Genomic DNA, 21593 nt, shown 5'->3' with positions numbered 1-21593 from the left:
TTTTAGACAATCCTAGTTGTGATTAGGTAAATAGAATCCTATCTGAATTCTAACAACATATTATGTAAATCATGTTAAGTAAATAAAAGAGCTCTAAGGGCATTGCCTGTAGGCTCCGCTGGCTCGGACATCTGCTGTCAACTCCTTTGTTCTCTCTCTAAGGCGATTAGCCTTCTTTTGTTCCATGATCACCCACACTGAATATGACACCCTAACTGCCTACATTATCAAAACACCACCCACAGACATGGCCCCTGTTTTTAAAAGAACAAATTAACTTATCACATGCAAAAAAAAGCTTGTTCAAATTGTTCTGGCTTGAAAAAGTCAAAGCTCCTAATAGCAGAGGAAAAAAGCCGCACTGGGAGCAAAAAAGGCTAGAATGATTTGAATCGTTCTTTGCGTTATGTGATCAGAAAAAAAAATACTTTGAATTAACCCATACTATAACCATGGCAAATCCCACAGCGTTTGACCATATAATCACAGTCTATGATGAGTGTCCCAGTAATTGAACTTTATATGTCTGCAGAGCCAAGACAGATGAGATTAGCATAACAGAACTGTTTGGGTCAATTTCTTAAATTGTTCATTCACTACATAAGATATGAAAACATTAAAGTCAGAATCAAACAATCAAAATTAAAAGCATTAGATATGATTCAAACATCCAAAATGGAATTACTAACATTATGTCTAGTAAAATCTACAAGTGTCTCTGTTAACACCAACAAGAATGTGCCAATTTTCCTCACTTTCTAACAACAGAATACACATATCTAAAACATCAGCAACATATTTGCATCTTGCAGATTTTGAACTGTGCTCTGAAGAAATAAAGGGAGGTAGCAGCACATCATTGTTCAAGCAAACAACTTCACATGTATGTTCAGTGACAAGGGACATACTACGACATACTACTAGCATACTTAGTTCAATGTTGTTGTTTTTATGTGCCATCATGTCAGCTCCAATCCATGGTGACTCTGACTCTATGAATAAATGACCTCCAAAAGATCCTGTTAATAATAGCCATGCTCACGTTCCACAGACTCAAGGCCAGGGCTTTCTTTATGCATTCCCAGTAAAATGATATACCTATTCTTTTTCATTTTTCATTTTGATTGTTTGATTGATTGTTGTTTTTGCCTACCGCCAAGCAAGCCTAAGGAGCTTCTGAAGGAGAAGAAGCTAAAGATGGAGCTAAAGATTTTTAATGATGTCAGATATTGAAACAGAAAAGTCTACTTTGCTAGTTAGACAATAGAATATCATTATCATACAGCCATAAAAGTTGCTGTTTCCGTGATCGGCCTCATAACGAATGTGTTCATCCAAAGAGAATGTGAATAAAGAAAATTGCTGTATATAGACTTTTGACTTACCAGACGGTCCGTACAGTTCAAGCCTGTAGCTAAATTTCCCAGTAACAATGGTTGGCGGCTCCCAAGAAACTGAGAACAATTTCCCTGTCACATTGCTTTTAACAAAATTTTGAGGTGGATCTTCTGGAACTAAAATCAAGCAAAGACACACTTTTTATGTCCATAAAAATTATTTAAGTTCAACTGCAAGTATCTTTTCACTCATATGATCACAAATAGTCATACAAACAAGAAAACCACAGGGGCCAGAATCCTGTTGCAGCACCTTTTGAGGATATTCCCTGCCCATATTACTGTATTTTTCCATGTATAAAACAATACTTTTTCCTAAAATAATTAAAAGAAAAATTGAGGGTTGTTTTATACTCAGAAGTAAGGAGGGGGGAGGGATCAAAGCGCTTTGATCCCTGCTTTCCCCTTCCATGTTTTGCAAATAAAATGGATGGGGAAAGCAATTCCTACTTTTCTCCTACATTTTGTTGCAAAAAACAGCTTTCCCCCTCCATGTTTTGCAAAGAAAATGGATGGGGAAAGCGATTCCTACTTTTTCCCTACATTTTCCTTGCAAAAAGCAGTTTTCCCTCTCCACATTTTGCAAAGAAAATGGAGGGGGAAATCAGAAATTGCTTCTCCCCCTCCACTTTCTTGCAAAGAAAGAAATTTTGGGTTAGAAAAATCTTATACATGGGGCGTCTTATACACAGAAAAATACAGTAATCTGCAATCTCCAGCATGTTGTTGATCTGCATGCTAGGAGGTCATTGTGTTGAAAGCAATAAGATTTACACTAAGCAGAAATGCACTAGATCTCTGTTTGTAGACACAAAAAAGGTAACAAACCATGGGTTGGTTTTTTTAAGAACCTTATTTTCACTCTGATTGTACACAAATTTGTTTGAAAATAAATCTTCTTGCTATCAATAGAATTTTATTCAAAGCTCATGAATCTAGGATTGCAGACTTTAAGCATAACATTAGGCATGTTATTTAAATTCAGGTACATAAAATGAAGTTATTTTAAAATACACATTATTTGAAACATAAATAGTAACATTATTTGAAGCTTCAAAAAGTGTTAAAATTCAAACTTAGTATATCACTTTCTATAAATAATCTTGACCATGAATTCAAGCTGTCCTGGATACTTGCTTGAACACTTTGTTAGTGATATCCCTACAGTATTGCTATTTCTGCACAGCTGACAAAATGCTTCAGCTGCCTGAAATGTAATAAAGATTAGATCAAACATGACATTACTCAAAGGCAAGGCTGGTCATAAAAAAGAACAAATATTTTTTATTACATTAGCTGTCAAAATGAGAACAGCTGTTAATGAATGGAAGTAAATCTCTTGTCCATTTAAAAGATGTTCTCTGCTTACCGAAGATTACTTTAACATTTCTTTGTTGACTTGCCAAACTGTAAAAGCACCAGCTACAATCAGAACATTAAATTAAAATGTATTTTTTTTGCAAGAGGTGAGGAAGATTTGGATTGAGAAATTCCTTACTCAATTGATAGTTCCAGTGTTTTAATAGGGCTTCGTTGTGTCTTCCCTTCATTATGGAGCTTCATAGAGACTAACAAGGATAATGGTATGCTGAAACCATCTGTAATAGAACAGTAGAACAACACACTGGGTCCCAGAGCAGCAACAGCTCTAGGAATGCCTCTAGTATGTCATTATAGAGTTCTTCATCCTAAGAGTAACTTTCCAAGTTTTGCAGAATTCATGAAACACCGACTCACTTTCAAGGGAGATGTTCAAAATGTTGTGCCACCAAACTGTGAAGATCTCTATAGAACAGGGGAGTGCAAAGACTGCTTGTATGCTATCCCTAACAGGACAAAGAGCTGCTGGAAGGGACAATTTGAATCAGGAAGACAGCATTGGGGAAAAGAACATCACATTTAGACCATATTTACTACGACATGACTAAACAGTTCAGAGATCTGATTGGAGATCTACGACCAAAATCCTGTTACTTCTACAGGTGTAAGGCGATTGGCATAAATCTCAGTAGTGAATAGTGTGAGTCAAGAAGTTAGTGTAGGCATTTGCTGTTGCAGGTTGAGTCAGTCTAAAAACTCAGCATGAGTTTGGTTTGTAAGTACAAAGTCTAGTTTTGTCCTTTAAAACAAGATGTGATGAGAATAGTTGGCTATTGCTTGTAGAACCTTTGCTATGAAAGCAGTAATTTCTTTCTTTCTTTTGCACATAGAATAAGCTTTCATCTAGTCATCTTTTGTAACTTCCTACATTACTGAAGAAAAAGCAAATATCTATACTGAACTGACCAAGATGAACCAATACAAAAATGTTTATATGCAAGGAGGATCTCAACATAGATACATTTGTGTTTGGGTCAAACTTTAATACTTTCTTGATGGTTTCAAAACAATTACTAGACCTAAATGAGTGTTGTGGTGCCACCCATTTGCTAATGTGATCAAACTTTCTTCCCCTCCCATCAGCACAGCTCTCTGTTTGCCCAAATGCCATATGGGGGGGTGGTCCTATTCCTTTAGATATTTTATGGGTCCACAGGGGCTGTAAGAGATGCAATCTTCCTCTCCCCTTTTCCACTGGCTAAAGGGGTTCCAACAAACTCTATTGGATGCCAGTTCGAATATGTTTTTCATATTGATTTGCCTTTGTCAACATTTCTTCCCTGAAAAATACATACCTGATTCTGGTGTCCTGACAATTGCACTGTCGATGTAACCTGCTTCTATGGTAGATGCAGAAACTTCAAAAAGGTAAGTAGTATACGGTCTGAGATTAGTCACAACAAAACTGATAGGTTCATTCCAGACAGAGGTCATTTTGCTGGGAGCAATTGTACTCGGGATAAATACAGTAGTTTTACTAGAAGTAGTTGAAGGGGTTGTAGTACTCCACAAAAATGACTCACTGTTATCCTGCAATTAAAAAATAAACTCAAAAAAATAATCTAATACTATCTGAAATACAAGAAGTCCAAAGCCAATGCAAGTGTTAAATATGCATCCAAAACAGAACAGAGGGGGAAACATTTCAGCTAGTATCCTCTTGTAAATTTCCACATGTGGAAATAACATTGCACAAGTGTTTGTGCTCTTTGGTGAGGTATCTCTTATAAGATTGGTTTTGCAACTGGTTGCACAGTTGGTTAGTCATGCAACCAATCACACAACAGACAAGTCATGAAATAATTGAACTGCTTGCATGGCCATAATTGCACATGCAGAAATCCCCAACAGAATCCTGGCTTTTTATAAGGAAACCTACATTAAGCAGTAACACGCCAATATAAGGAAAACAGATTTTAAACCCTACCCATCCAGTGACAAAAACAAATAACTTCTTCCTCTTTTGATAACCACCAAAATATTGTTTTCTAACCCAGGATAAAAGTGTGCAGCACGATGTGCTAATTTATGTGTAGACACTTTAAAAATAATATTAATAGACCAAGATATGCCTGAGCCAGGTTTCCATTTCTAATAAAATATGCTTCTAGCACTCTCAGCAGTTCAAAACTAATTAGGGTATAATGTATGCTGGGAAGATCCACCATATTGCCATAAAATATACCAGATGGGCAGGATATAAAGCGAACAAACAAACAAACAAACAAACAAATATTGTTGCCTTCCTCAAACAGGACACAACTGTGGTAGCTGTCACAGATAGTCTTGCTATGGTAAATGCAGCAACAGAAACATAGCCATCAGGCCTCTTTATAGTACTGACCTATCCAAAAGTGAGACACTAGGTAGGTAAGAGCAGTAAATAAGGGTCACCATGGAATATGCCTTCCCACATGTGTTCTGCCTCTAAAAGTAAAGTTTCGATGTACTTCATTAACATAAAATTTGCTAAGGTAACTTTAAAAAAAGCACCAGTTGCAAAATTCTAGTCATTCTTGCTATTAAATACACATCCTGCTATGTTTCTCATGGGATGGTCCAAAAGAAAAGAGAACAAGGCTCCTCCTTGTCTAAAAGTTATGCAAAAGGAAAATTTCACCCTGGACAGCTTGGATGACAAACTATATCCAGTGAAATTCCATCTTTCACACCTCTTCAAAGTGCAGGAGTTGTGCTGTTTTACACATCTGGCCACTTCAACCTTTAGCCATAACAATACCATGTATTGTACAATGTGACTATGATCTACTAAGCACACATGTGCCTTGATTTTTGTTTTCTTTTGACAACTGCTTCTAAGTATCGCCAAACTGTTACTTAAAATAATATGGATTTTAGAGGTAGGTTGTTGTTGATATGACAGCTGTTTATATGCAAACATAATGGCAATTAACATGTATGTCCTGATAGCAACTTATCTTTAAATAGCAATCACAGTGCAATCTCTTCAGGAAACGCTAGTGGTTCCAGTGTCAGGGGGCTGGTAAATTTGCATCCGGTTTTAGTCCAAACTTTAAAGGAGAATCCAAAGTTCTAGTGTAGAGGGTAGAATGACACACTAGGACACAGGAGATCTGTGTTGAAACCCCTGCTTGGCCATAGAAACCCACTGTGGAGTGAATGATAGTAAAAGCACTCTTTGAACACCTCACATACCTCAGAAACTCTACAAAGATCACCTTAAGTAGGGTGCAATTTGATAGCACATAGCAAAAAAATAATGAACCTGGGATGGAGTTCAACATCTTGTATAGCTGGCCTGAAGTTCAGACTGAAATCCAGAATGAGTTCATTGCCCCACTGATACTTGAACCACATCCTGTAGATGTTTACTCATAGGTTACGTCCTAATAATATAGAGGATAAAGGATTGTAACCTTCATCTCCAAACCTGGCAATAAATTTAGCAATGTTCAAGGACCACCCTGGGGGTTCAGTGAGGGCAGTTCCTGAGAGCAAAACATAGCTTTTAGTTATTTATTTCTGCATGCCTGGATGGCATGTATAGCTGCTATATAGTATTTACCTACTCCAGCAACAGTGGACTAGGTAATTCTGCTCTTCAATGATATATAGCCAGAGAAATTTACTGACTAAATAAAACAAGGGTTTAAATCCTGTTGTTTAATGCAGTGGTTCTTAACATTTGTTACTCAATTGTTTTTGAACTGCAACTCCCAGAAACCCCAGCCAGCACAGCTGGTGGTGAAGGCTTCTGGGAGTTGTAGTCCAAAAACACCTGAGTAACCCAAGGTTAAGAACCACTGTACTAAACCATAACTAGAGTAGACCACTGAATCTATGGAATTTACAAAGGAGTAAACTCACTAAATTCCTACTGATACAATAGGCCTACTCTAGCTGCAACCCAGTACACCAAACAATAGCATTTCAGCCACAGTGGCAGCACAATAAATAAATAAGTTGTTAGTTGGTTTAACATAAATAAAATAAAAACAGTGTCTAAAAAGCTTCGGCAAATAAAAAGGTCTCCTCCTGGTGGTGAGAGAACAATAAAGCAGGTACTGGGCTAATCTGTCTGGGAAGATATCCCCCAGCTGAGATGCTAAGCACTGAAAAATCTGATTCTGCGATATCTGTGAATCTTATACCAGAGGGAAAGGCTACCTGGAAGAGGCCGTCCATTGAATATCTTAATGCATAGGTAATTACATATTAGTAAAGACAGTCCTTCAATATCTGAATAGTTCATGCAAGTTTAGTGTAAATAATGCCACACTGAATCAAATCCTAAACCAAATAGCCCTTTCAGATTTGTATTTGTTTATTTTTACACAAAATACATCTTTAAAAGCTAGAAAGATCTGAGCAATGTAGTTTAATCACATTTTCTGTCCAGCTCTACTTACATTACATTCTGGCAACCTTCCAGACAGGAGATCCTCCACTTTAACAGTGACATCTTTCACTACTATCCCACTTCTTGCATGCTTCACACTAATTTTGAAACTGGTGATTTTTCCATTTGGTTGCTGAGGCAGAAACCAAATCAGATTTACAGCTGAATAATTGAAAGCTTCAACGGTGAGATTCACCACCTTACCAGGAGCTTTAAAAATAAAATCAAAAACAAACGTTAGAAAGTAAAATTTCCATTGCCACACTTTGATATAAAGGTAATCTATATAGAAAGTGACCCACAAATAGAGGTCAAGTAATCTTCGTTTTTAAAAGTCTAAATGTAATCTGCAGACAATCTGTTCTGCTGCATTTCTTGGTAGGAACTACAACCTACTTCTCCTGAAATGCCGTCATCCTACACATCTGTAAAGGATTCAGCAGCTTCATTCTGTATTGCATCTAGCCACCTTATGTAAATCCAAATATAACTGCTGCCAAAAATGCACAGGCACTTGGGAATTTGATTCCTCACTGTGCCTCACTGACAGGGACTGGACTTGATGTTCTAAGATGATGATACATTGCAGTTCTTCACGTGTGCAATATTATCTGTTAATGGGCGAAAACCTATTAGGCTTTACACTTATGGAAGCAAAAATAAGGAAGTCACTGAAACTAACTTGAGTAAATTAAAACAATATGGGTCACGTTCCTTATTGTGCACTGATGAGCCAGGCCCAGGATAAGGCCAGACACTAGTACCTTGTTAGTTCATTGACTATACTTGTATGTTTTCACTTACACGGACATTGAAAAACAACAGGATTTTGGCCCATATTAGGTAAGCACTTATGTTTCTTAATATTAAGTTACTGTTCAAGACTTGCCGTTTCAGGTCAGCTTTCCATGCAGTGTGGCCCAGCTACCTACATTTAATTTATTCATGATGTGACTTTAAATAATTTGTACTACATCAGTGGTTTACCTTGTTCATATTTGTAGCAATTTATGATTAAGTTGTACAGGAATGAAAAAAAATAAATAATGGACAGAATCCTATGAGCAAATTACATATGTGCAAGTGGAATTGTGTATGTTGGTGTGGAAAATTGCTGCTAATTTGCCACAAGCAGCCTTAGAGAGGAAGGCTGCTTGTGTTCCTGAACATGCAATAAAACTTGGAGTTTTTTTTAAAAAATAAGTAATTGCCTCTATATATACCAGAGGTGGGTAATATACAGCATATCCAATAGCTTCCTGATTGCTTTCCTGTGCCCTCCAACAGCACCTCTAAAAATGTTCTGTGCCATTCAGTTTCAGCACATGGGAGATCATGTTTCCACATTAAATGAAGGAGCCATAGGAGCAGGCACATTGTTTTAGCCAGGAATCTTGCATTTCCTAAATGTTTTTGGAAGTGTGATTCTCCTCTTTAAAAAAAAGGCAACCACTCCTAAATCCTTTGTTTTCACAAGGGGAAGACAGGGATGAAAATAAATACTAGAGAGGCTGTGATTACAGCTGAAAGACTTTAGTGTTTAAGAAATCAGACCTGAAAAGAATGCATGTTAAAGTCATGAAGGCTAATCCCACAAAGCAAGCCAATTTGCAAACTACAGGAAATCCCTGCCATGCACTCAGGTGCTTTCCGTAGATATGGAACTCTCTCTGCTAATCACATCTCAGCATCCGTTTCTGCCCTAGAAGCATGTTTTTCCCATTCCTGAATGACTCCATGACCCCTGAAGGGAAGCATGGCCAATGGCAGGATCCAAGAGTATGAATATAAAATTGGTCCTCATAATCACTGAGCTTGCCAACATCTGATATATACTGTTAGTGCAGCATCAAGATGTAATTAGCCAGCAAGCAAAAGTAACCAAAAGGGAACATGTGGCCCATTACATTTCTACAAGCATTGTTCTTGCACAACAGTTAAATGAAGCACCAGTGTTCTGGCCAGTCATCCCCACCACATGTATCAGGAACATCCTCAACACAGAAGCTTTTACATTAGTGAGAGTCACAACACAGATATCCTTGTTAGCTAGCATTTCAGCCATTGAGAAAGATGTTCATTCTAATGCCTAGCCCAGCTTTCCTTGCTCATCCACTTTCCTTTCATTGTTCATCCACTTTTTCTTAAGGAGGGTTCTTGCAATGTATAATTGCAACATCTGTCAGGTCAGTCCTCATCTTGCCCACAGAACAACCCATGCTAAGACATAGATAGCGAAGTCAGTAGCTCAAAAATGTAAAAAAAAAAAAAAAAATCCCAACAAGCTTAAATTTAAAAAAAGAAACAAACAAACCAGAATCGTTGCGTAAGAACTTATCTAGAACCTGGCATTAGTGTCAGTAAATTCCAAAAATCTAAAACAGAAGGAGGATGTCTCAGTAGTCATCACCCCTGTTCTTGCTGTCTTATCGCCCATACAGCTAAGTTGAATTATGATGTTTGAAGCAAACTCTGATTAAAAAGAATTGTAAATCAAGTTACCACTTTCTGCAGTTTGAAAAAGAAATGGGTCACTAAATATTCCAATGCCAGCACTGTTTACAGCAGCAACCTAGAGGGGGGGAAAACAACCAACACTATTACAAGGTGAAATTGAGATATTCATGCAATATCTAAGTTAGCAAGGCTAAAACATCAGTTAAAATCTGCATAGCTTAACTTCCAAGCAGGAGAAACAATAGTGGTGCATCATGAGATAATCAGGAGATTTTATTCCTTCTCTCCCTTCCATTGGCCAGATACATTGTGCAACCTTGTCCCATTGAAAAAACAACCAAGAAAAAATGTGACATTTATTTATTTATTTAATGTATATCCCGCCCATTTTAGACGTCTACTCTGTAAATATAGTGTGAACTCTATCTTCCATAGTCCAATACGTTTTTGTACATCAGCACAGTGGTTTAGAGAGCAATGGAGAAGGAAGACTGGATATCACTGCTGTTTCTACCAACATTACTTGAACAATAAGAAAAAGAGTAAGAGGAATATGTTTGATAACAGAGGTTAGCAGGAAGGAAGTACTTGAGCAGGCATTACGCCTTCTATTTTAATTTTGAGCCATAAAATAATTTTACACTTGAAAATCTGCCTTACTTTTGAAGAGGGACTCTCTCTTTTTCTCTTATTTGTTTATTTTTCCTGAACCAAAACTGGGATAACTTTCCTAGTACTGTATGCCTTTAATAAATCTGTTTCTGAAACACTTAAACAGATGGTCATTTCACTGGTGCAATGGCTATACAGAAAGCTTAGTAGAAAAGAACTCTTAAAAAGACTTATCTTTTATATTTTTTTTAAAAAAACTACTATATACTAACCTTAAGCTGACTTCTGGTTTTCAATTTGGTTCAACTTGTCCCAAAAAGTGAATAGCAGAAACAAAAAATACCCAAAGCAACAAGAATAAGATCAGGAACAGGATAGAGATCCATATGAACAGAGAAAATAATTATTAGGATGGCTTAGTTTATTGACTACTTTTCATAAGAGGCCAATATACATCTACAGCGCTCTTTTTTTGTATCTGTTTTATATGTATGTTTTTAGTTTCTTTTTTACTTCTATGAGGTAAAAAAGGGGAACAATAAATTGTACTCACACTTGGATGCAGTTTTTTTAGTATAGCGTAGTAAGATTGTGAAGTACAATTAAACAAAAAACTCTATTCGGCCAATAAAATGTAGCCTGATGACCAACCATGATCTTGCTAAAAAAGCAACTGCTTTCATGTGCAAACCAGATGTGTGGGGTGACTGTACAGTAAACTGTACAGTAAAACTCACCTAATATTTCTGTGCAAACCTCAGTAAGTTTACAAGTGACTGGCTCCATGAAAACGGCCCCTGAGCAATGAGAGTGTAAATGGCCACTATGTGGCACTGTGGCATCTGTATTTGCCCAAACTTTTCAAGAGCATGTGGGAAAGATCATAGTGGCTGATCTTTCAGTTGCTCTGCAAGAGTTGTGGCAAAACCCACATGTCAACGAATTTTTTATCTAAGATGATTTATAGTACATTGGGGTGGACCCAGTATATTTTTATCACAATTAGACAGAAGTCTTGGACTCATCAAAACCAAATCTGCTACTATACATTCTGCAAAGTGGGTTCCAGAAACATGGTTGCGTCCATGATGCTACACTTGGCCTGGCTAAACAAGCTTATGCTGTGAGAAAGCCAGCTCCAGGTTACTGTGCTTCTGTGTGCATATTTTGCCTAGTGCAGAGTGTATGCTTATATGCCATATTGGAATTGTTGATTCAGCATATATAAATGATTTCTTTATTGTGACATGTGAACAACTACTAAAATCAAATGGGGAAATCTTGAGTGATACATACCAAGGCAAATGAGCTTCTATGCTACAATGTCAATAACTCTAAATGATGCAATAATAAATACAACAGTGTGCCCTGAAATGGTGAAGACTAAGATACCTACATATTTCTAATGGCTAAGATACCATAACCATTAGAGATATACAGTATTTGTAATGAGTGAAGATAGCAAGTATTCTCAGTTGATTGACAAAAATATACTGAAGCCCCAATCTCCAAGGTTGATAAATTTTAGTTAATGGTGCAGTATAAGGATCTTCAAAGTCATATATTGTTAGATGATGGTGACAGACCACAAAATGATATGCAATCACATGTTGGTTTGCTCCACAAAGAAAAATAGTTTCTGCAGTTTATTTTCTTCTGTTAATAGGATAGGCAAGACTAAACAGTTGAAAACTATTATCAGAACATAGTTAGAACTCATCTGATGAAAGGAAGGAAGGAAGGAAGGAAGGAAGGAAGGAAGGTTGCATTCACTCTTAAAATACAAAGGGAGCCAATTATATTTGGAAATAGAATGCATCTTATCAGTTTACTACTATGGCTTGGAACAAAACCCATTCTTATACCCCATACTCCACTGATGCCACTAATTTTGCTATAAAGTTTTAAATGAAAATGTGATGACAATAGTAATTGCTTTCATTTCTAAAAATTAAACTTGATCACCTGAAACCTGACTTGCATCAATGATGCATGGATGATGCACCATACATAGCCAGGCTTTGTACTTAGAACTTATGGAGTTCATACCTATTACTTTCTTATTTGACCATAAATAATAAATAACCAGAGACAAAGTAGTGAGCGGTAAAAATAAAAATCTTTGTTGGTTATTTCTTTCGTGCTGTTCAGAAATTCAGTGCCTTGGTCAAAGAATGGATGACTATAACATGGTTTCACATTCTGACATTTTACTTAATGAGCACTAAATTTTAATCTATACTTAACAAGTAGTTAGAAAGCAAGCTTGAGAATTTACCTGTATTTCATAAGTTGTTCCAGGGTTGAGATTGGTGAGAAGAACTTCCAAGCTATCAGGCTTCGTTGTAACTTGAGTGTAAGTATTTTGCATCCAAGGGCAGACCTCCTTATATTTAACAATGTAGGACAAAATCCTCCCATTTGGATGTGGTGGTGTGTTCCAAGACAAGAGAATTCCTGCAGATCCCACTCGTTCACCCGCAAGGAAAACAGGAGGTCCTGGATCTGCAGAAAAGACGTGCTTTATTTGAGCTATATCTGAATACTTCTGCAGTTAGTGCATAATAACAAAAGAATTTTCCAGGAAAGACTTATCTGAATTTTTAATCATCGGTTAATCATCAATGCAGCTAATATGAAGTTGGCCTTCTTTAGAACACTTATGAAAGATGATTAAATGACTTTTGGAAGACCAAGTACATTCTTTCCATAAGAATTTTAAAAAAAAATGGAATGCTGAAATAATCACATAATAGATCCTGATGCCAGTTTGGTTTCGAAAACACATTATTAAAGCTTCCTCTAGCATCAAACCTTTGTAACTGAAGCTCTGCAAAATCTGTGGAATTGAGTTTCTCCAATGAATCTTTGATTGCTCACGTTTTGCCAAATTTGTTCTAGCAATGTTATTGTTTCTAAATGTTCTTTCTTTCTCAAAGTTCTATCCATTCCAAACCCCAGACCAATTTATCTTAAAAATGCAACCTCCAACAATTCAATAAAAATAGACTAACAGAATACAGTAGTAAGTAATAATATACCATATTCTGCAAGGGAAGTGAAACATTGTCATAAACTCACTGGTTACATTAGTTGTCACTGTTTTGCTGACAGGTGAGCTGTACACGGAAGAGGTAACTGCAGAAACAGTCACATTGTATGTTGTCCCAGGAGTGGTGCTTGAAATGTCAGCCTAGAATATTCAATTACCCAAGTTAAAACTTACAGTTTAAACAAAAAAACATTAAACAAATGCCACTCTTATTACTAAGGTACAAGGCATACATCACAATTCAAAATATATTTAAAAATTATTCTGACTGAATTGCCTACGGCCGTACCACCATGAAGACGCCTATGAAGACACCTAATTTTGTCTAATCTAATTGAATTATCACAGTATGCAAATTTCCTATTGAACATGTGAAAAGGCAACATTCAAAAGCATCAAGATCCACCAGTTAATAGATTGCTTCACTAGCTCTATTCATTTACTCTTTTAGGGTTGTGCAGAGTTCCCATCCTAGTACCTCACAGTCAAACACACTATTCTGTTCATCTTTTCTGAAAAACATGTATAGCTATCATAATGTGGAATAAAACCTATAACAGTCAACAGCAAGAATTTGTAAGAAGTACCTGTGCCTTTGTAGCTCCAGTAAAAAAAAGAAGCAAAATAAAATGAAAAACCATGGTAATTATTTTGTGGTTTTTTTGTTTTTTGTTTTCAAATAGTGGAATCAAACAGTGCTCCTATAACTTTGTGATGGCTTAAGAGTGAAGTGTTGCCTGCATTAATGATTTAAGTCTAGATCCTCCTGGCAAGCACACAATTAATGAGACTGTATTACTCAATAGCTCTGCCCTGCCTTTGTTAAACTATTCATGAACCCTTAAATGACTGGCTGGAGGTCTGTGATAGACTTAGAAGAAGTATCATCATTGTTGTTAAGGCAACAAAACCATAGATGTTGAAATTTGCTCTCACAAATTTGGCATGTGTATTTTCTGCATTCTTGTCTAGGTTTAAAAGCTTAAAGAAAGAACATCATGCTTGGTCAATTTTCCTATCAGCACAGGACATAAACAATTGCTGACTATTCATGCTTCATGAAACAAAAGCCCCCACATACCTGATACTCTCCACTTCCCACATCTTGGATAGAAGCAAAGCCATGGGAAGGTACAAGGTGCACATAAAACTTTTCTACATATCCAGGAGGTAGTCTCCAGCGCAGAGAAAAGGAATGTGATGATACGTTGAAGACTTTCAGTTTCTGAACTTTTTCAGGTTCTTAAAGAAATTGTATTTATATGTTATTTTTCCCCCTGTGGTATTCACTATTTTACATTACCCAGCCCTCACTGAAAACAAAACAAACCAGAAACAAATACTTGAGACAAAAGACATAGCTTCTGGGTGTGTACCTTCAAATGCATTATTATTATTATTATTATTATTATTATTATTATTATTATTATTATTATTATTATTATTATTATTATTATTATTATTATTATTATTATTATTATTATTATTATTATTATTAATAATAATAATAATAATAATAATAATAATAATAATAATAATAATAATAATAATAATAATAATAATAATAATAATAATAATAATAATAATAATTTTTCTTCAAATTAGAAATTGACAGATTTCCTCCATTCTCTGTTCATAAAGGAGCCATATGTCTGTATAATAATGCAAGTTATTAATAATATACAGATATTGAAACTTTATATCAGCTTCAACACAAACTTAAAATATATGTATTTATTGTTACTATTTCATCCATGTATGAAAAATCTGATACCGGTAAAGGTGTTCACAACACTCATAGCTAAATCAAGAGTGAAACCTGACCAAAGGAAAGAACAAATCAGATATGAGTTTGAACTGGAGTTTCTCTTCTAAAATGATGTGTCTGGATTACAGCTAGAAAAAAAGCACTTGTTCTGATCTGATCTCTAAAATGTGTTTATCTTTAAAATAGTTCATACCCTGATTCCATGTTTGTATTCCACTAAACTTGTGAGGGCCCATAAGTGATGAGTGGTTTATGTGTTTCTGAATTCTTCTGCTCATAACAAACTTCCTCGTACATCAGGAACTTTACATGTTAGATGGAATGCTGAGGAATTTTTCACCAAACTATCCCATTTCTGAATGTTGACAACTTCCTAGTAGAGACAGTTGTCTACACTTTAGGACATTGTAAAATAAAGCAACCATGGAAGATGCCTCATATTATCACATACAAGGATAAATCCATTCTAAATTGTTTTGTGGGGGGGGGGGGTAGAATAACTGTAAATGGCCCCTCACTCTTCTGTTTATAACTATACATGTGTTTTTCTTCCTATAACTTGAAATATATGGGGTTGGTGAGTACACAGTGCTTACTTGCACAAAGTCCTGGTGTATGAAACTCTTCATAAGGTGGCATAATATGAATGCATAATTAACAGCATATTAATAAATAATAAGCATAGAAACGGACAAAATTACAAACCTGTAATGACTTCAATAGAGACAATAACGCTTTCTGTAGTGTCTTTTACCCGCTGTATTGTAAAATTATAAATCCCACCAGGAGTCAGATCTGTAATAGTGAAATGCCTCTGAGTTCTCAGGACAGTATATTCTTTTGTGAATGTATTATTTGACACAGATGCTTTATAATGTGTGAAGTTAGTGTTGCTCAGATTCCATGTGAATGTAGCAGATGAAGTATTTACCACTGTTGAGGTTAGGCCACATATTCCCAATGGTTCTATTTTTTAAAAAAAAGAATAATAGATTAGATATTGAAAAATATCAAAATGCTTAGAAAGCTTACATCATTTGACAAACACACAAACAAGATGTTTACACAATACACTGGATGTTTCTTTGCAGAAACTCTCAGTTGTGCTATTAAAACATGGATGTCTTGACAGTCTGGCAATATAAACCCAGCAACAGATACCCAACAATGCATGATGGCCACTGAGGTTTGCTAGGCACAGTTTCATTCAGTTTATTGGCCAGTCCACAATGTTTTAACCAATTTATATAGAGACCTAATGGAATCTCACAATCAGAATAAGTAAATATAATTAATGTAAAAATGAAAGTTAAATAAGATCAGTAATATTGGATGACTAAAATGTTATAGCATTCGAGTTTGTCCAGACATTTTCATTTACCAGAACTCTTCTTCAGCTTAGATACTACAAGATATACATAATTTCTGGACGAAACAAAATATTCAAAATACTGCACGGAACTGTAGCTATTGTCTCTATCAGCAATCTGACTTGAAATAACGAGATAATTCAGTGTAAAAGAAAATATATTTAAGTATCAGGCTACAGGCATTCACCCTCTGCTCACAAAAGCCAGGTTGTAACTCCAGAGATGTCTCTGTTGCCTTTGGTGAAGCACACAGGCTAAGCAAAAGCATGGGAGCAGCCTAGCAATCTTTACATCCGCAGCACTCGAGATCAAATACTTCAGATTTACACTTAAGGATCAGCCTGGAGAAATGAAGTGTTTCTGTACTTCCTTTGTCTCTATTTCTCTTCTTTCCCTGTTGCACACAATTCAAATTTGAAATAGATGGGGTGGAGTTATGGGTTGCAGGATGATCAAACCATAGCTTGACTATGAAGGAAACTATGGTTGTTTTAAATCAGGTTCAATTGGCAGGGAATTGCTCCATGTGAACAAAAAAAGAAAGCAAAGAGAGGAAGATGGAAAGGAACAACATAAAATTCGTTCAGATTTATGCAGGAGCACCAAATTGTTCTTTAGAATGAAGCCTAAGCATAGGCATTGTGTGCCCATGGGTGAGTTCTTGACCAAAATCCTTTCCCTTAGTGTAGTGAATCAAGGGAGATTTGGTGACTCAACTGTAATTCCATTTATTCACATGGGCTTACTCTAACTGTGACTTTAGTAAGGTGCAGTTATAGCAGGCTCATTCAAGTTGATTTTCTAAATCTCCATTGATTCAATGGGCCCACTCTACTGGAGTTCACTACACTAAGCTACAGGGTCTTGGCTGTTGTCTTTCATGCCCTATTTAACCCTCTGACAGATAAAAGTAATAAAGATATTAAAATATATGTACAGTAATGTCACAGAAAGGTACAATGTCAGAGATTCACTAAGATAAATTGACTAACTGAGATTGACTAATGAAAACTTTGTACCACTTAGTTTCAACAATAGCATTTAATATACTTGAGCTTGTGTTTTATTTATTTATCACCAAATTCTGACTGTAAAATTATATTGCAAGCCTGGGATCAGATTAGCAAATGGTGAACTATTAGTTTTTTGTTGACATAAAATGACAGATTCAATAGGACAGCAGCCAAGGAAAATCATCGCTGCATATGCATTGGCTGGACAAAGTGATTCACCAGTTTTCTCTTTTGGTAGCATCCACTGACACTACATTTAATTGCCCACAAGGATGCTCAGACTTCAGGAGCAACTTTTGGAAACCCAGGAGAGGCTATAGGAAAAGAATATTTGGAAATATTTTGATCCATGCATGTAACCCTTAGCCAGCACTGATGGAATTATAAGGCTAAAAGAGAACATTTGGAGCTATCTATTTTAATTGAAAGATGCAGAGCAAGGAAGTAACAAATTACAATATAGTTTTTTTTGTAATGAAAGTATAACAGACTTATATTTCAAAAGTAATGAAGCAATATATAGTAGAATGATACTACAAGCATTGTTTCATTATACTTTCTATTTACTTTTCCCAGTTAATTTGTAAGGTGTTTTAAGCAATATTGTGTGGATTTTTTCAAGTTTTAAGCCATTCCATTACAAATCCTAAAACTATTTTCAACCCCATAGAAAAATGAAGTAACAAAAACAGAATAAAAAGCAGTGAGCAATGCACCTACTTCTGACACACTATATCTTTGGAAAAAAAACATTGAAAATTTTTAGGTTTTCAGCAAATGAATGACTTTTTCAAAGTAACGCTCTACAGTAAGTTCCTGGAGAGTACTCAGTGGAATACAGGCCATTTACCTTGCAGTGAGTGCACATTTTAGCACTTTTAACTGGAATTTTTTCATATATACATTTAGGCTTCCTGAATGGCTGAGTCTTAGGAAATTGCCTAAATAAATTTGTCCCAGGCCTATGGCTTAATGGAATTAACTGTAATAAAAGTTTGACTAAAGCATTCTGCTAACAAACAGGAATTCAATTCTAAACAAAGTACATTTTCTCAGAATTAAAATGAAGGTGGTTGTTGTGGGTTTTCCGGGCTGTTTGGCCACGTTCTTAGTTTTTCTTTCTAACATTTCGCCAGTCTCTGTGGCCAGCATCTTCAGAGGACAGGAGTCAGAACTCTGTCTGTGCTCTGGTGCAGTTTGTTGGATAGTTAAGTATTTATAGCTGTGGGATCAGCTTTTGACCTTTTCAGGAGATTCGGTGATTATGGTGATCAACGTGTTTTTTGTTGTGGGTGTATTGTTGTGATAAGGGGGAGAGAGGTACCCATAAACAGTTCAACACAGAACAGAACTGTAGGCAGCCTACATATGTAACCATAGTCTAATTTAATTTCAATATTCTACTGTACATTGTCTAAATACATGCATTTGTTATTTAAAGATCAAATAAATAAGTTACAAATAATTTATCAGTTACTTGTAGTGACTCTTTTCTCCACAGCCTCACTGAAATCTTCTCCTTTAATTGTCTTTACTTGAAAGATGTACTCTACACCAGGCATCAGATTTCTTACTACTGCCCTGTTAGTAGCAATAGTAGTTGTATGAAGAATATTGTGGCCTTCTGCCAGGCCATAAGAAAGCTAGAGAAGAAAGACATATTTCCAAGTCATATGTTTTGTATCACTTTAAATACTATCAAAGGACTCCGTTGTCAAACAAGCAGAATACACACATACACACACACAGCAAAGAGTGCACATTTGGTAACAGGTTGGATCCAAAATCTGTACATGGAAGGCGAATAGTAAGTGGCATTTGCTCAAGAGATTGCACAAACATTCATGTACTGATACCAGAGGTAGCTCTTGTATTAGTATAGCAGGTTTCTTACCAAGTCAGATGGCATATTTGGATTTTGCTTCATTTTTCTTTTATAGAAAATAGCTTCTGCACGTAAGTAAACACCATTGCATCCAGTCAATAGCAACCAGGCTAACCCGCACAGACAATGAATCTGCCAGGTTTGAGGGATACTTAGGAGGAGATGTATCCTTTGGGTGGCTGCCCCAAATATCAACCAGGCCATGCCACAACTACCATAGTTTTATCTTTTGCCCAGTCTTCCATTGGTGCCTCCCCATGTCCTCCTCTTTGTCTCATTGCCCTCGCCCTTCTCTCAAACTGTCTGATGTTTTCCCCACTGCTTCAGCGATCAGGAAGTACCAAGAGCCAGATTGTCTTCTTGTTTTTAGCATGTAGTCAGGCAGGAGCTCTGTGAGAACTTGCCTTCATAGAGTACTTTGGGGGAATAAAGATGGTAGACGCAGCTGGAGCTCAGCAGTAGGAGCCATGCCATGTAATTGCCCACGTAAATCTTTACAAAGTGGTTTTGCGTTGCTTTCTTTTAGTGTTAGTTCTGAGGATGTGATGTGGTGACAGGCATCCCTGCTGCAATGGGGTAAGATTGTTTGCTGACACCCTCTCATGCATGTGCAACCCTTTCTCCTTTCAGAACTAATTGGGGTCCATTGAGCAGCAAGGCCTTGGATATGCACTGCAAAGGTAAGGCCCAGTAACAGCCGTTGTGCACATGCAGTGACTTAGTAGTGTACAGCATCAGCATGCATGAACTTATTTTTCACCTTTAGTTTTTATGTTGATTTTTTTTTGTACTGAAGATCAAAATGCAGACCTCCTATATGAATGATGGTGCTTCCTTAACCATTGCATTTCTGTATTATAACGTTGGGAAGTTCAAGTATATAATTGAGTTCCTCCACAATATAAAACACCTGGTGCTCAAGAAAAACGTATCTGTCATGTTTGAAGGAGCATTGTCAAATACTTTAACCGTGTAAGGTTAGACAGGAGTAACCAGATAAGAAAATGAAATTACATCTATAGAGGTGAAGAATTTCTAGCAGAATTTCCAAGAACTTCTGAGATCTGTCCATATAGATCTCTGTATATAGATTGTCTTAATTTAGATTTTTGTATAATAATTACTCCTGCAAATTATAACTAATTACAAAGCATTAAACTGCAGAAAGTGAGAGGGAAACAAATTACTAAATCACTTTTTATTGTTTTCACACCATCAATTCCTAAGCATATAATGAAAATTGGATGAACTGAAATGATTAATTTTAAATGACTGGTGAAATGATCCTATTTGTGCAGGTGCACTTTGCTAAGCAACCACTCTTCTAAAGCCTCCCTCATTAATATTTTACATCTTAATCTCTTTTACTTCAAAAGAGCACAGCCTAGCTAAGTTTTTTGCTCCATGGTTCGTCAGACAATAACATTATGTCATTATGATTAATATTGCATGACACGTTTTTCCATAACGCATTAAAAATCCTTAAAGTACTGTTTCAAGACTTATTTCTGTGTGTGCATGCAAAATACAAACACACACTGAATAATATTCTGTCGGAGTCGTTACAGTGGTGTTGACCAGAAATAATGAACTGAAATTAATTGAAAGCTTCCTACCCCACCTTTCAGGATCCAAGGCTCCCTTAGGCTCTCCAAGGCTTGCCCTGGAGAAGCCTTTGGGAGCCCTAGAACGAGGAGAGGTAAACCTTTAATAGTGAAAAAAATGGCATCAGATTGCCACCACTATGATCACGACCACTGCTACCAATCTAGCAGTGATTTTGGGGGTGGGGGTTTACTGTTAAAGGCTCCCATATACATACATACTGTAGCTCCCAAAAGCTTCCCCAGGGCAGAACAAATCCTCAGAAACAGAGCAATAGGAATCTTTCAGTTAAATTCAGGTAATTATTTCCAGCACCCAGATCCAGTTTACATAACAGTAATTATGTCACTAGGACTTTGCCAAATGAAAAACAAATCTAGATATTTTTTAAGTGACTGTAGGATTAATAACAAAATGAATTTGTTATGTATCTTTTTCTTACTCAACCAGGCCAAAGGAAGCTGTAATACTGCAGGCGATCATTCTATGATCCTTTTTTAAAAATATAGTATTTACACAATACTGTCACTAATGGAAGAAGAATGCAGGGACAGTGAGGAGCCTTCTTAACTGTTTCTCACTGAACAATTTTTTCCTGATAAAAATTTAATCCTTAGTCAGGAAAAGATATGCACTAGGGCATGTTTCTCTAGGCTGCTTTCCCCACCATGTA

The 21593-nt window shown here is 36.3% G+C and overlaps 1 protein-coding gene across 4 annotated transcripts in view; it reads right to left on the bottom strand.

Annotated features, from left to right (window-relative positions):
• Window positions 1-21593, bottom strand: part of PTPRQ (protein tyrosine phosphatase receptor type Q) — a 149786-nt gene that overhangs the window by 99426 nt on the left and 28767 nt on the right. For all 4 annotated transcript variants that reach the window (XR_013537098.1, XM_078376942.1, XM_078376943.1 and 1 more), the window contains exons 17-25: window positions 18908-19073; window positions 15753-16013; window positions 14361-14521; window positions 13309-13420; window positions 12506-12732; window positions 9661-9730; window positions 7169-7368; window positions 4073-4307; window positions 1386-1514 (exon numbers count right to left, since the gene is read on the bottom strand). Coding sequence is in view for 3 of the 4 variants with exons in the window: in XM_078376942.1 (XP_078233068.1) it covers window positions 1386-1514; window positions 4073-4307; window positions 7169-7368; window positions 9661-9730; window positions 12506-12732; window positions 13309-13420; window positions 14361-14521; window positions 15753-16013; window positions 18908-19073 (1561 nt within the window). In the remaining variant the exon portion in view is untranslated. The remainder of the gene's footprint in view (window positions 1-1385; window positions 1515-4072; window positions 4308-7168; window positions 7369-9660; window positions 9731-12505; window positions 12733-13308; window positions 13421-14360; window positions 14522-15752; window positions 16014-18907; window positions 19074-21593) is intronic.

The sequence above is a fragment of the Pogona vitticeps genome, chromosome 5, assembly GCF_051106095.1.
Source record: "Pogona vitticeps strain Pit_001003342236 chromosome 5, PviZW2.1, whole genome shotgun sequence".
NCBI classification, from domain to species: Eukaryota; Metazoa; Chordata; class Lepidosauria; order Squamata; family Agamidae; genus Pogona; species Pogona vitticeps.
The sequence above is the reverse complement of the archived record's forward strand: the minus strand, read 5'-3'. Positions and strand labels throughout refer to the sequence as shown.